The following is a 16021-nucleotide window of genomic DNA, read 5'->3' as shown; positions in this document are numbered from 1 at the left end:
CCCCCTTTCCCACTGAGCTCTGTAAATACAGAGAGTAACTACTCAGGCTCTCTAAATACAGCCACTAGCTTGGCTGAAGCCAGTGGTCTAAGGGGATGCAGAGAGACCCTGGAGACACTAACACTAAAGTATTACATTTCATTTCCAGAGTAGGAGTCCGTCTTAGAAAGGAAGTAGAAATAAAAACTAGCACAGTGTCTCCAAAGTCTCCCAGGAAGGAGCTCATGCCACCCAGGCCTTTTCAGACTCTGTGCCCACTGAGGCAGGCTCTTTTCCCACTTTTGGTTACCTAATCTAGGCATCATTACAGGACAAGTCCTATGTAAACTCCTTTGATCAGAGTATAAAATAACCTTCACTTAAAATCCACCTCTGAAAACAACTTTATTCAATATAGTTATTTGTATATTTCATCATCAGGACATATACCAAAGAGGGAACAGCTTCTGGCAAATTCATTCACTGGGCCCTCGCCCCTGAGTGCACTCTGATGGATAAGTACCTGATAGAGTTAATGAATGTAAGAAGAAACCAGTAGAACATTCAGTCCAATGCTTTAATTTATTAAATGTCCAAGTCTGAGGCTTAGAGAAGGCAGATGAGCTCCCTGAGGTCACATGACTGGTGTCGTCATGGGAAGAATAGTAGGTTCCCAAGGTCATGAATCAGACGACGCTTTCTAAAACAGAATACCAGAGGGACTGAACTGTCCAACAACTGCTTGCTATTCTGAAGGTACCTGCCAGTAGGAGGCTGACCAATTTCTAACTTTTCTCTATCTTTTTCCTCAATAATAATGCCCAGGACTCTTTCACTAAACTATAGAGTGTCAGCCACAGCCAAGCTGAGCACCATAATCCTGTGAGAATTGTGAAGGTACCTTGTTAGGAACTTGCTAGGAGACTTATTTATAGACCTAAACTGGCAATATTCAAGAACATACTCTCTTATTAACAGCCTCATAAAGTTAGCATGAATATTTTCACCTAAATAATTTATTATAACCATCAAGAGCTTATTCCCACAGTTTAACTGAAGTTATGACATATACCTGTTTATTTTCTCAATGCCCCACATTTCCAATTCCTACTTGAAAGTAAGTTTTGATGTGCCCTACATACAACTTCCATTCCTGTAAACTCCTGAGCCTGCATCTTCGACTAACCTTGCTTGGCACTGGGGTGGGGAGCCATGAGGGAAGGCAGTTTAAAGGAAGTGAAACTGTATATACATATACATACATGTACACATATATATGTATACATGTATGTATGCATGTATATATGCACATACATATACAAACACACAAATACAGGCATGTTTTTAGGAAATAAAAACTGTGTGGAATTAGATTTTTTTTTCTGAAAACAAATATGTAGACATGTATTCTTTGGGGTTTTTTCCTTGAATTTTCTCAATACCAAGATTTTAGCAACTCTCAATACTTTGACATCAGGGAGTTCTTTTTCCATTGTCCAGTTTGTAATTTAAAACTTTGAGTAGGGAGGAAAATAGCACTCTTAACCCTTTTTTACTTACTGTAACATTTTTCTTCTTCATGTTAAGTCAGGGGTTGGCAAACTATGGCCAGTGGGCCAAATTCAGACCACTATCTGTTTCTACATTTTTAAATGGTTAAAAATATTCAAAATGAGACTATTTCACTGCACATAATTATAAGAAATTCAAATTTCAGCATCCTTAGATAAGGTTTTATTAGAATACAGCCACATTCATTCATTTAAATACTGTCAATGCTTTTGTGTTTCAACAGCATTGGCAAGAAATTGAAACAGAAACCACATGGGCCCTTTAGCCCCCCAAAATCTAAAATCCTTACAAAAAAAACTTGCTGATGCCTGTGCTAGGTGCTGGTTTCACTAAGGTATACCGTGCTGAAGCTGTGGGTGATGCTGGCCATTTCACCAGCTGTCTCAGTCCTTAGAGACAAGATCCTAGAGAAGAAAATGGCACTGAATTGACTGGAATGGAGTTACTATTGAGAGGCATCTGAATATTACCTTTCCTCCCTAGAGAAGCACTCATGAACAACAGGACATTCTTTGTGGAGCGACAGAAGACCTGAAAGGTATGACTTCACCCCGTCAGATACCACATTATATCAGACACTGTCACACAGAAGCAGAGCAGACTTTAAGAAAATATTACATGCCTTAAATGAAGCACACATAGTCTGTGGGTTTAATGATTATTAATAAATAGCTGAACTAAGCACCCACTTGGACAAGGGATAACTCAAAGTGGCTACATAAAAGAAATGTGAAGATTTCATATAAAACACTAAAATCTTTTCAAATTTTTACTTTTTCTATCACTAAAGTTTAGAAAATGCAAGTATTAATAATGCACGCACACCCACTTTAAGGAAGAGAACTCTGAACAAGAACAGCTAAATAAGCAGTCACAGAGACATGATGAACATTTTCCTGGGAAAGTCTGACTGGCAGTGAGGTACAGGCTGGTCCAAGATGTTTTTAGTAGCTCCTGACAGAATCAGAAGAGTTAACACACCTGTCCCCAAACTGCCTTGCTTTACAACAGTCACCTTATGTGTTCAGAAAGGCTCACTAGCCATCTGTGTTAAAAAAAAACAAAAATAAACAGGATATCAGGCTAAGATCGCCCCAGTGTATTTTTTTGCTAATCTTAGCCGTTTTCTTTAATAAGCTTGCAAATATACTGTAAACATGTAACTTAGAGCAAGCTTGCCATCACTGAATTTCAGGCTAAGCAGAAAGATCTCTTTAAAGCTCATCTTGTTTGGGGCCCTGGCCCTTCTTACAACTGCATACCGGCAGGTGGGTGTCTTAGAACAGCGATCCCACCTCCTCCTCTCCTGCCACACCATCTGTGGGCATGGCAGACATCCATGGTGCACCCAGGGATATGTGTCACTCTGACCATGCTGGCTGGAACTTTACTCCTATCTCTCCCATTTGAGAGAGATCACTGGAATCCAGTAAGAGTGACATCATTAAAAAGTGGCATTATTAGTAACAAACTACTAACCATGAGCCTTACAAGAGATGACTAGTGTACTTTACATGACAGCTGGGAACTGTGGGTTCAGCCTCGCTTTGAATGTGAGCAGTGACAGGGAATCCAATAATTCCTGAGGCTTTTATTTTTTTTCAAACAGCTCTAACAGCTGAAAATTTTTTTCTTATATTGAGCCAGAATCTATCTTCCCATAGTTTCTACTCATTCATTCTAGTTCTGCCACTGGGGTAGTAGATTGAACCCCTCTGTACCCGGCCACTGACTGCAAGATGATAATGACCATGGACATCTTCCTATTGGCTTCTCCCCACACCCCACTATGCCAACAATCTTCTTTCTCACTCTCACATGGAATGGAATTCTTTCTGTTCCTTCTCAATATCTTGCTCTTCTTAAAACTTGAGGTTTCACCTTAAAAAGAATTCCATTTTTATTAAAGGAAACATAGCCATGTTTCCAACCCTAGGATTCCTTCTGGTTTCAACAGAAGAGGGTTCCCAGGACACTTTTCAGGCTTCCAAAAAGATACTATACCCCTTGGCTTGGAATTCTGCATTACCCATATATATATGGCCAAGAGAAAATTTCAGGATTTAGCTCAGGCACTCTCCCTCCTACAAAGCTTCCACTGATCTACCCAGCCTGAGTTAAACATCTCTCCTAGGTCTTCTATGGGAATCCACCCCAGGGCACCAAGAACCATGTCCTGTACGCTCGTGATTTATGTGCCTATTTTTTTTTCCATCAAAACTGGAAGCCCCTTGTATGCAGGGCCAGTGCCTTAATCATCTTTGTATTCCTGGTGTCTCATAGCACAATGCCTGCTACATGAAGGCATTTATAGATTTTCCAGGTAAATTAATGAATGTAATACACACACACACACACACACACACACAAACCCACAGAATCACTGCTGAAACTGACGGAAATTTAAGAAGGAACCAGCGGTCCCTCAAATTTCAGAACTTCCTCTTCACATGAAAATGTGTAGCTCCTCAAAGAACAATTCCACTCAATGTCCGCACCATAGTAAGAAATTCAGCCTGTATTTTAAAAAGTTTGTAAGCAACAGACAATATTCAAAACCAAAACAGAAACAACTCCCTGCAATGCATTTAAGAGAAAGAGAGAAATCACTGTGGGCAGGGATCCTACAGAGACAACACAGCCTTAGGATCCGCCCAGTCAGGGAAGGAGGCTGCAGGGGGATTTTACTGCATCAAGGCATGACAGTGCTAGGAAAGCTGATTAGAGAAATATCTCTATGAAAACCCACTTCTCTCTCCCAGTAGTACTGCTTGATGCAAACTTCTTGTTTATTTATTTTGTTATCTAATTGTACCTCTGAGAATACAACTAAACAAAAGTCTCTCTACCCCAAATGCTTGATCAACAGAAAACCAACTATGGAAAGTTGATTGTTCAGTAGGCCTGGGAACACTGAGCTAAAATCTTTTTATGAATAAATAACAGGAGAGAAAAGATTTCAGAGGCTGAATCCAAAGCCTAATGCTTTTTAATTACCGCAGAAATCTTACACTATTAATGTAAATCTTACACTATTAATGTAGAAATAGTGTAGAAATCTACACTATTAATGTAGATTTAGCATGAATACAGAGTACAAAATCTGCAATAGAGCCAGTAACAAAAAATGTGTGAAATAAAACAATTTCTACACTGCAGTGAAATCTTAATCTCTCAATTGACTTAGGTATAAACTCACACACAGAATCATGAGTGTATTATTCCTGAAACAATCAGTAGTTTACTTTATTGCAGAAATATCTAGATTTTGAAATCAAAGCTTCAGAAACTTTTCTATGAACTAAGAGAAATAAACTTTATACTTTACTTTCAGACTCAGAGGAATTTCTGTTGGTATTTGCCTAACACATAATGAAATCCTTGAAAGAACCTCTTTTACTTTAATTAGTTTGCAGGACTGCCACACATTTCATAGCAAAATAAGCCTCCAAAGGTCTAATTAGTTGCTCAGTGATCGACTACTCAGTTCTCCAAATTTCCTATTCTTTTTAGTCTCATTTAAGAAACAGAAAGTTAGTTTGCCTTAACTTAGACAGTGAGCTATGTAGATTATTCCCTTTAGTCCTGACAGATGCTAAAAGCAGGAGCCAAATTCTGATTCCTGGTACTTAGTTACAAATTCCTAAATACTTGTCTAATCTGTCATTAACCACACAACTCTGGCCACGTGGCATACTATAAATGTTCTCTTGGGGATAGGAGGATGGAGCAGCATCAAAGGATAAGGGGACACAAGGAAGACTGGGTATAGACAGAGCCCAGTGCAAATGAACAAACCCAAAGGGCCATTAATCATGAGGGGTGAGAACTCCAATATTACAAGGAGTGGAGGAGTCAGAGCCAAGTCATTCTGGGAATGCGTCTCAGTATTTGGAGACTTGGATGCTGCAGAAGATGTGAAATACTATTTCCAGAAGTATGAATATGAGTGGCTACCAGCTGTAGTTGAAGATCAGGTAGTACTTAGAACTATCCAGAGATGAGAAACAAGGACCAATGCAGACTTCAGTCAGGGCAAGTAGCTGCCAGGCATTAGCTATAACAGGCTGGCTGCCTAGACTTTTGGCTGGGACCTAGGACTCTAGTAAAAAATATCACCAGTGGGTGTCCATTAGTAAGGCCAATCTCGAGATTTTAGCGAGAATGACCAGCTGGGTCAACACTTCGCAGTCTCATTTCACAAGACTCCCGCCTCTTGGCAACTCATGTTTTTTTTCAGTAACTCAAATGTTCTCTTCTTTCCTGCCTGCATGCTGTTTCCTTACCAGAAACATACTAGGTGCTGCTAATTCTTACACACCTTCACTTAACTATCAGGGAGGGCTTCCCTGACCATCTGCCAGTGAGCTTCCTCTGTGACAGGGTTCTCTAGCACCATGTTTCATGAACCTTGTTCCTCTGGTCATTACTTGTCCCAAGTTTGTCTTCCTCACTAGACTATGAACTTCATACACTCAGGAGCCTTGTCTATATCCTACCTGCCTAGCTCATAGGAGGCACACGGCAAATATTTGTTGAATTCATCAACAAACTCATCAGCAGAAAAAATGAAAAGGACAAGGCAGAAGGCACCTAGGAATTTTCCTTGTTTGACCCTTTGCACAAACATAGCAAAAACAGCAAAACTGAGACAACACCTGGAACTCATTGTGGACTAAGAAAAAAATATTATGCCCCTAAAAAATTTTTGGTAGAGTCAAAATTAGAATATAAAGAAAATAATTGCTTTGTTAAAATAACGTACAAAACCAATATTCTTAATAATGCTTAAATGTGGTTTCTAGGTACAGCACAGGCTTACGACACTCTCTTCTGCTCAAGTACAGGATTTGTACTCCCTTATCCATTATCCACCAGCAACTTAACACCTAAAATATTTATTTGCACAATTCTATACACACATTTCATCATAAGCCTAAATATCACTTGCTGTGAACAGCCTTAAAGTGAAAGAGAAAATAAGGCTTATGTCTAAAAAGAAATGCAATGAGAAATTTTGTTCACTACCTCCACCTTCACTTGTTGAGAATCTGCTGTCTTTTGGGCAGAATGCTAAATGATTTATATTATTTCTAATCCTTAATAAAAATCCCCCAAGTGGGTATTAGTATTTTCATTTTACATTTATAAAAAAAAAATAGAGGCTCTGAGCAATAAAATGGATTTTTGCAACAAATGGCAGAAGCGGAGTTTGGGCCAAAGTCGGAAGACTCAATAACTGCCTGGCTTGCCTCTAGTTCAGACTGGCCAACCAGGGAAATTCTCTAAAGCCAGAGAATGACTCAAACTCTCCTGAAAACATTTGGGACATCATTCTCCACCTTCTCCTTTCTTCCCACCTTATCCTAATTCAAACACCAGATCCATAGGGTCCTTATTTGGAAAAGTGCAGTATGACATTTCACCTTCACTGATGTTTTGTTCTTGGGATAGTATAAAGGCAGGGCATTTTACATTTTTCTGTTTTAAAACATACACTAAAAAGAGAGAATTTTTAAAAATAATAAAATATATTCTCAGATACCAGTGGCAAACAGTTTCCCTTTTTCTCTTGTCCCCTTATGATGGCGGACAATCTTATGCTAAAAAGATAGGTAGGAGGTGAAGACTTACCCTCTCCATCTCTTTGAAGTCATCGTCTAGCTTGGTTCCTTCAGCTCCCCCAACCTTCTCACTCACTTTCTGTAGAAAATAAGAAAAGGGGAATTACTATAAATCGTTTCTTTAAAAAAGATGATGTGTTAAACACTTTAAGCACTTTCATACATCATCTAATGCAATCTCATAACCATTCTCTGACTTAGGTGGAGACTGCCATTTTCAGAGGAGCAAACTGTGTGTGGCTTAGAAGGTTTAAACAACTTACCAAAGGCCATGTGCCTGGAGAGTATCAAAGCAAGAATTCAAACTTCTGATTTCAACCCCAGTGCTCTTTCTATTATATAAATCATTATATAACTACCTAATCACTAACATTTTCCTCTTGAGAGTTCTAAGGGACAACAGCATCACAGAATAATCATTTCCCTCTGATAATGGATCTAAAACGCTATCTAGGTAGAAAATTGCTACTTCTTCAACCTATTCCTCAATGGGCTATTGAACAGATAATCACAAACATCTATCAAACTGTTAAGAGGAAAAATAAACTCAGCCCAGCTTATCTTCAGATAAAAGGACTTGAATAGTAGTCTTATGAAGCTCCCAGTCTCATAAAGTTGTCTACATCCTTATATATACAACAGGCTATTTGGAAAGATGCTCAATCATTTCCCATTATCAAATACTGCATATTAATATTTATCAATTAACACATGCAAATTGTTGTTTTCTGCATGTAAAAGGATATTAATAAAAAATTAGATATCCTATTTTATTCTGAAATAATGATTTAAATTAAGTCTAGTAAAAATGTATGAGCAGATTACATGAAAGATACTTTGATTTCATCAAAGATAGAAATACTGAATATTAATGACACGAGACTTTCATTCCCTTTACAATACCCTAAATGTAAAGATACATGCTTTCTCCTAAGATGTGACTGTATTACATAAAGTTATCACACACAGATATCAAAGCATGATTTCTAATTTACTTCAATAGCAGTTGGGTTGAGGGTCTTTGCATAGGATTCTCCCTCATGGCGAACAGGCAATGGTCTCGGCAACAACCTGGGTCATCCCAGTGAGCTTGGTTCACCTCCCTCTAAAGGGGCCCCTGGATACCTGACTCTATCTCTGATCATGGACACTCTGATGTCCCCTTGTCGGGGCCTGAATTGTATTTTTTTTTTTTTTTTGAGAGGCAAAAATACACACTGTAACCAAAAGAATTTTTTTTTTTTTTTGTATTGAAAAGAGGGGGAGGGGGAAGGGGATTTGCAAGCATCTAATCTTTGCAATTGCAGTTTCTCATTTTTTTTTTGTGGAGACAGAGTGTCACTCGGCGTCCTGGGCAGAGTGCAGTGAGGGCGGGTCACCACAAGCTCCAGGTCCTGGGCTGTGAGCGATCCTTCTGCCTCAGCCTCCCAGGTAGCTGGGACTACAGGCGCTTGCCAGAGTGCCCGGCTGTTTTGTGTTTTGTGTATTTTTTTTGCCTTTTTTACTTTTTTTTTTTAGATTAGAGACGGGGTCTGACTGTGCTCAGGCAGTGTTCAGGCTGGTGTCGAACCCCTGAAGCAACAGCTATCCACCCGTCTCGGCCTCCCAGAAAGCTAGGACGACAGGCGTGAGCCACCGCGCCCGGCCCTGAATTGTATTCTTTATCCTCTCTTTCTCTCTGTCCTTTACTCCTGCTTCTTGCCATCAGAAAAACCTTCAAAAGAAATCGCCCTTGGGAAATATGAGAGTCAAAGTTCTATCACCACTCCGGCCTTGAATTGTAGATGTCATCCAATTCACCCATCAGTAGTAACAGGAGGAATATAGTTCCTCTATTCCTTGCTAGTTACAGAGCGGTTATGAAAAGTAAGTGGCATGATAACTGTTAAGAACCTGTGTGTGAACCTATACAGTGTACACTAAATCCTAATTCCCTTCTTTCGCCAATAAAGTGCATATGTGCTTATGGTATCCTGGTTTCTCTCATCAATTTATTTAATTTTTGTTTTAAACTTTGAGAAGAAAATAGCAATTTTCATTAACATAATAAAATCTTAGGTATATACAGGTCAATGATTCAAAGTGAAAGGTATCACTGACATATGCTTTCACTTGCAATTTAATGTGTACCATGAGAACTATATAGAACAGACATTACTATATGCATAAATTACTTGTCCATAGTAGACATCTTTAGCTAGGAAGAGATGGAACTAGAACCTGAACTCAGTTTTTCCATGCCAAGCTCTGGGCTTTACATTTGCACCACGGCACTGAAGAGCTGTCCATGGTGCTGGCCTTTTCTGCCTGAACTTCCATTGGATTCAGATGGCCAGAGGTGAATTCACTGTCTTAACTCTTAATCCTGGACATCAGCCCTGTCACTTAACTTGTGCTCTGGATGATGCTATCACCTCTTTAAGCAATCCGCACAGATCCAGGCTTTGTCTGGCATCAATACTGCCTCATCTTTAGATAAGCCTGTACCAACTGTGATCTGGTCCAGCAGCCAGCTTCTTGGCTTGTGTTCTTAAAGAATTTTTACCAAACTTGAAATTGAGGGGAAGGGAGGACACAATTCAGTTTAGAGCCTTCTAGTGGAATTCCAAGTGCCAGTGACTTGACCTGTATTTTGAGATGTAACTTATAGAAAATAATAGGAGGGGGCCTTAAAGATTATTAAATTTTCCCTATTACCAAATTTTTACTCTGTAACACTGATTCCCTCCTTCCCACGTGCTCAATGACAGCAGTTTTAGTTCACATGTCAGTCAGCCCATCTTGTGTCTTATTCTTCAAATTCATGGGTTACCATTAAATTTGGCTCAGATCTAGTTGAGCTCTGACACAATAAAGAAACATCTGCTACACAAGCCCAAAACTAATTGTCATCTGCATTTTACATGACTGTCTTCAGTGTCAGGAAACTCACTATATTACAAGGTTTCATTTTTGTCAAAGAAGATGATACTAGACAGACCACCAACATGACCTGTGAATGAAATATTTAGTTTTATTTGCAAAGTGGACACACAAAAAAAATGTACCTGAAAAATGCCTCCATTTATAAAAAAAATCCTGGTAACCTTGGGTTAATCACATTTCGACCAATGCTAGACAATTAAAAGCACAAGGGCCTATTATCACACTTTTGATCCTGTATTTTTCAACTGATAGCAATTTTTGATTCCCGCCCCCTTTTGCATACATCAACAGCTTATCAATGCAATAGGTGGCTCACTATATAAAAAATGCATACTGGGATCCCACTAGCCATTATTAATTCATAACTACTCCTGGTAACACACTATGGCCAACTCCTTAGTGTACAGGGTTTAATGATTTGGTTTACAAGTATGGTGTGTGTATGTTCAAAAACAAGAGAGAGAAGGAAAGGAAAGGAAGAGGGAGAGAAAAGCACATCAGTGAGAAAAGAGGAGGAGAGATCATTTCTCTTCTCCATAAAGGCTGACATTTGAGCTCCTCTGGGAGGGTTCACCAAATATAGTGAATGATGCCAGCAGTTACATACTGATACTGGCCTGACTGGTTGGTTGATATAAAAATCCTCTAATTAGATTCATGGGGGAAGAAAGTAATATTCAGGATGACATCTATGTTGTTCTCTGAGCTATTTTTCCAACTCACAAAAGATCTAAATATATGAAGGCCCTGAATTAAACAGGGGGCTAAATAACAACTGACTCATTCCTTAGGAATACGGCAAATATCTTCTCCTCCTTTTAAGTAACATTACTAAAACTTCCTTTCACTTTATGCCTAAGAATCAAGGTGAAGAACACAGGTTCCCTGAGTCCATCTGGCCTATAATGAAGAGTTCTGTTTTCCTTAGCTAATGCTACATTTTGTGCTATTATTTTCTAGTGAAGTGGTACCTAAAACTGAAGTTTAATAGTACAGAATATTTTTGTAATGCTGTTTAGTATACTTTGACTAATATACTTGCCATTTAAGAAAGTGATTACCTATTTAAATGAACATCAGCAAAAGGTCATGTAACCAAGATGTTTGTACTCCCATAATATCATGAAATAAAAAAGGGAAAAAACATGGTGTAAATATAACTGCACATTTTAAACAATTTGAGAAAATGTATGTTTCTAAGTATATATCTACTAGGTAAATTAAAATGCTAAATACACAAATGGAAAATAAACTTAATTATATTTTCTTTAAAAGAAAAGTATTTGAATAAAACAGAAAAGTGCAAGTCGGCCAATGTGTCCCTCGATACCATCTAAAAACCTAAAAACACTGAGGGTTCAAAACCCTCAATAGTACCCATGTAGTGCAACAAGAGAGCTTATACTTCTAATCTTTTCTGCTATTACACTTCTCATACACTCTGTATTCCAACCAATGCAAAAATCTCGCCTTCCTCTATGATTATATTCCTTACAAGATGCACTCAGTAAAGATTCGTTGATCTGAACTGCACTGTACTTTTGTGAATATTAATGTTAAGTTGACTGAGAGTTGGTATACAGTGAGGCAAGTAAGACTGATCACCTCATTCTGGGATGGTATTTCCAAAAGCACAACTTTCACTTCTTAATGAGGTTGTTTGTCTTTTGGGGCAAAATACATGAACAGAAGTTTTTCAAAAGAAGACAGACAAATGGCCAAAAAACATATGAAAAAATACTCAATGTCACTAATCATCAAGGAAATGTAAATTAAAACCACAGTGAGATAGCACCTTACCCCAGTTAGAATGGCTTTTATTAAAAAGCCCCAAAACAACAGATGCTGGCATGGATGCAGAGAGAAAGGAATGCTCGCACCCTATTGGTGGGACTGAAAATTAGTACAACCTCTATGGAAACAGTATGGAGATTCCTCAAAGAACTAAAAGTCAACCTACCATCAGATCCAGCAATCCCACTGCTGGATATTTACCCAAAGGAAAAGAAGACATTTTATCTAAAAGATACCTGCATGTGAATGTTTATCATGGCACAATTCACAACTGCAAAGATGTGGAATCAACTCAAGTGCCCATCAATTCATGAATGAATTAACAAAATGTGGTATGTGTGTATCATGGAATACTACTCGGGCATCAAAAATGATGAATTCAGGCCTTTTGCAACAATTTGAATGGAACTGGAGAACATTCTCCTAAGCGAAGTATCTAAAGAATGGAAAACAAACACCACATGTACTCACTATTAAATTGGAACTAACTGATGAGCACACAGGTGCACAAAGCAAAGTAAAATTCAGTGGCAATCAAGCAGGGGGGTTGAGGGAGAAGGGGATGGGCAAAAAACCTACCTAATGGGTACAATGAACACTATCTGGGTTATGGGCACACACATAACCCTGACTCAAGCATTACAAAAGTGATCCATATAACCAAAAACATTTGTATCCCCGTAATATTCTGAAATTTTAAAAAGCACAACTTTCAAAGAAGAAAATAAATAATACAATCAACTCACATTTTGAATTACAAGTCTTAATTTTGAGCCTGCAGTTGTGGTTGGCTCATGCTATTTTTTCCCCATATTCCAAATTCGAAAAATGTCAAAGACGACCAGCAGCAAGAGGCAGCTTAGATAAATGACCACTGTTCCCAGCCCAAAGGCTGCTGCAGTGCTTTCCAACAATGACTCATTCTCTCCAAGTTAGCTGTCACTGCTAGGCAGAAGACATTCCATCCTCTAGCTGCAGCTCTGATTCCTCCCAGCATTGCATTTCATTAACCAAATGCTTAAAAGCCAACTACTGTATCTCCAACTGCCTTTTATAAAGGTCTCCTTGAAAATCTCATTGTCGGTGAAATTCAATAGGCTTAAGATCAAATTTATTCATACCTTCCACATCTGCAAAGTTGTTTACCTCCCAACTTCCCCATTTTTGTTTGGCTGTATCTGTCACTATTCATCATACAAAGCCAAGTTTCTTTATCATCCACCAAATGTGCTGTGTTTATTCCTCCTGCTTTGTACCTGAACCTATTTATCTTTTCTATTCTTCAAATTCTACCACTTGTCTAAAATGCCCATTCAGATTTCACCTTCTCCATCATCTGTGAGTGCCCATCCTCACTGGATGATATCAGACTTCCTTTACACTCTCGATGACACTCATCATCTGCTGGATTACCCAGAAGCAACTACGTGATGAGTAAAACTGCTGAAGATCTTTGCTGGTCTGAATTGTAACATGCTAACAGCAGGAATTATTATACATAGTACATGCTCTGTTGTTTGAAAATGTGAGACTGCAGTAATTAACATAGTGCTTGCAGAGCAGAAAAATATTTTTCAATGAATTATTCTAAAACCAAAAATTGCATGTAAATTAAAGGAAGACCCTTAACTATAAGTCAGCATTGGCTCTGTATCTCCTTCCTAACGGTTTAATATTCCCTCTAAAGTAATATCTTTTTCTCTGCTGGCAACAGGCAAAAAAATAAGAAAATTTGACAAACAATTACATATCACATTTTATTTATAGCCAAGGCTAAAGAAAATTCTATCTTCATTGTAACCATTCGACATTCATCAACTGTATTACTTTTAATACAACTACAATTAGTATTAATGACATACATTCTTCCCATTAATGCTGGTGCTATCCAAATATATTTTAGTTTATACCCATATGTACATAAGTTCCTGTATAAATACACACATATGTGGGCATATGTGTTTGTGTAGGTACACACACAGGATAGAAAATAATCATAATACTTTTCCAAATGCTTTTTTAAAAGTCACCATAAATAATTTTAAGTATGGCACATCTTTATTTGTACTAAAACAGAATTACTTTGACATTATATAAATTAAATATACCTAGGTTTTAAGAGCAGAAATTATGACACATAAATTATCCTGCCCAATATACATTACGGAACAATCCATAAAATATTTGTATGTACAAAAAATCTCACTGACAGTTCAGTAAATGAGAGCCACTGGAGGCAAGGTTTTTAAACAATTTGATTTAGACTCAAGAGACATGGATTTCAGTCCTAACAATGTCACCCACCAGTTGTGTGAAAGAGAAAATGCATAACCTGATACTGCCTCAAATCCTTCACTTGAGAAATGAAAACTGGTATCTTCTAACACTGGATTTTTTGAGAAATGAGTTAGAAAATATGTGTAAGAACATTTGTAAACTATCAAAAATCACTAAAATAAAGGGTTATTGTGCCTTAATTTAATAAGAAGTCTTATTCATATGAAAAGTGAAATTTTTATTTTCTTACATTTAGCCAAAAATAAAATTCTAAATGTAATTTAAACACATTATTAAAGAACAACATTACATAATATACAAGCTCTTTAGAAAGAAGTTATAGTCACTACTCTGCAGGACACTATACTAATGTTTTCCCAGTTTGTAGGAAAGGCTGATTTATTTTTTTAACCCCAGTGAACCACACCAGAAACAATTAGAGAATCAGACAAATCAATTTCTGCATTTTCTATAAAGTATTTTACAAGGAACAAGATAGGCCAGAAGCTGGAGAAAAAGCCAAGGACTTAGCTCACCCAAATTCTGATAATAAAAGAAGCCCATCCTCTGACTCTTCATGAAAGTTCTTTGTTATTCATGAGCAAAGTATTAAAAATTTAAAAAATTATATTACGATACTTTACAACATATCAAATATTTAGAAGGAAACAGAGTCAAAATCACAGCAGCATTTTCTTAGTATTTGGCTAAAAACATATAGATCTTCTTTTTCCAGATGGTGGTGGGTTTGCTTTATGGGAGACAAGTCTCACACTAGTTTTTCTCAGCTATCATTAAATTGGAGTGCTTAAATGTCGTGATGTTTTGAAAATGGATTTCAAAAAACACATATTTATTTTTCCAATCCAGAAACTTATGATTTTCTTGGAAAATGAGTAAAGGCATTCTTGTCTATATACATTGAGATAATTCTATTTCTCACTATCAAGTAGAATTTGTATATTGAAGAAAATTGGAAAGATTCCTCTCATAAAAACCAGTGATTTTCTCCCCTAATAATTTGACAGGATGAAGACTGGTTTTCTTTGAATATCTAGAGCTAAAAATTTTTTAATGAATTTGGGTGAGCTAAGTACTTGGCTTTTCCCCCAGTTTCTAGCCTATCTTGTTCCTTGTGAAATACTTCATAGAAAATGCAGAAATTGATTTGTATGATGCTCTAATTGTTTCTAGTGTGGTTCACTGTGGGGTTAAAAGTAATAACTTTCTAAGCCCCATTTCCCCAAAGTGAGACTTTCCCATAGACTATGGGGATAATTACTTGCATATACTCATCAAAGGGAGTTGGTAAAATTTATTATAGAGGTATCCTGCAGAGCTATCAGTTCCCTGCTGGAAAGGTAATTTACAGCTATTATCTAGAGTTTCATTTGCAAGTAGTCCTATTTTTATCTTACAGAAAAGTTTTAAAAGTATGTACACTATGCAGAATAAAAAAATAACCACCATTTCTCTATTTTTCAACTCCCTCAAATAATTTAGTTCGTCATCAGATAAGTGTTAATTTAAGAGAGCAGTTTGGCAGAGGGGGATGATATTTCCATAAAGTTTCCCACCCCTGGCAATAGAAAAAAATTTATACATTTTCATAGTCCACTGTAATAAGCCACGAAGTTAAACAAAATATAAAAAGACAGTATCTGCTAATAATAGAATTTAAGACTTGAGGCCAGAATTATGTCAGATAGATTTTAAGATTCTGTTTAAAACTAGTAATAAATTCCCTTTTTTGAGTTAAAAAAACAAACTCATAAAGAGAGAGGGAAAAAAGGTGCTAGTAATGCTAGTAATTAATTTGGGATTTCAGAGCTGATTAATAAATGGTGGAG

General features: G+C 37.4%; 1 protein-coding gene across 2 annotated transcripts in view; it reads right to left on the bottom strand.

Annotated features, from left to right (window-relative positions):
- Positions 1-16021, bottom strand: part of SH3GL2 (SH3 domain containing GRB2 like 2, endophilin A1) — a 211436-nt gene that overhangs the window by 46486 nt on the left and 148929 nt on the right. For both annotated transcript variants that reach the window (XM_012769701.3, XM_076008768.1), the window contains one exon: positions 7186-7254. In XM_012769701.3, coding sequence (XP_012625155.1) covers positions 7186-7254 — 69 coding nt within the window. The remainder of the gene's footprint in view (positions 1-7185; positions 7255-16021) is intronic.

This window comes from Microcebus murinus, chromosome 12, assembly GCF_040939455.1.
Source record: "Microcebus murinus isolate Inina chromosome 12, M.murinus_Inina_mat1.0, whole genome shotgun sequence".
Classification (NCBI taxonomy): Eukaryota; Metazoa; Chordata; class Mammalia; order Primates; family Cheirogaleidae; genus Microcebus; species Microcebus murinus.
The sequence above is the reverse complement of the archived record's forward strand: the minus strand, read 5'-3'. Positions and strand labels throughout refer to the sequence as shown.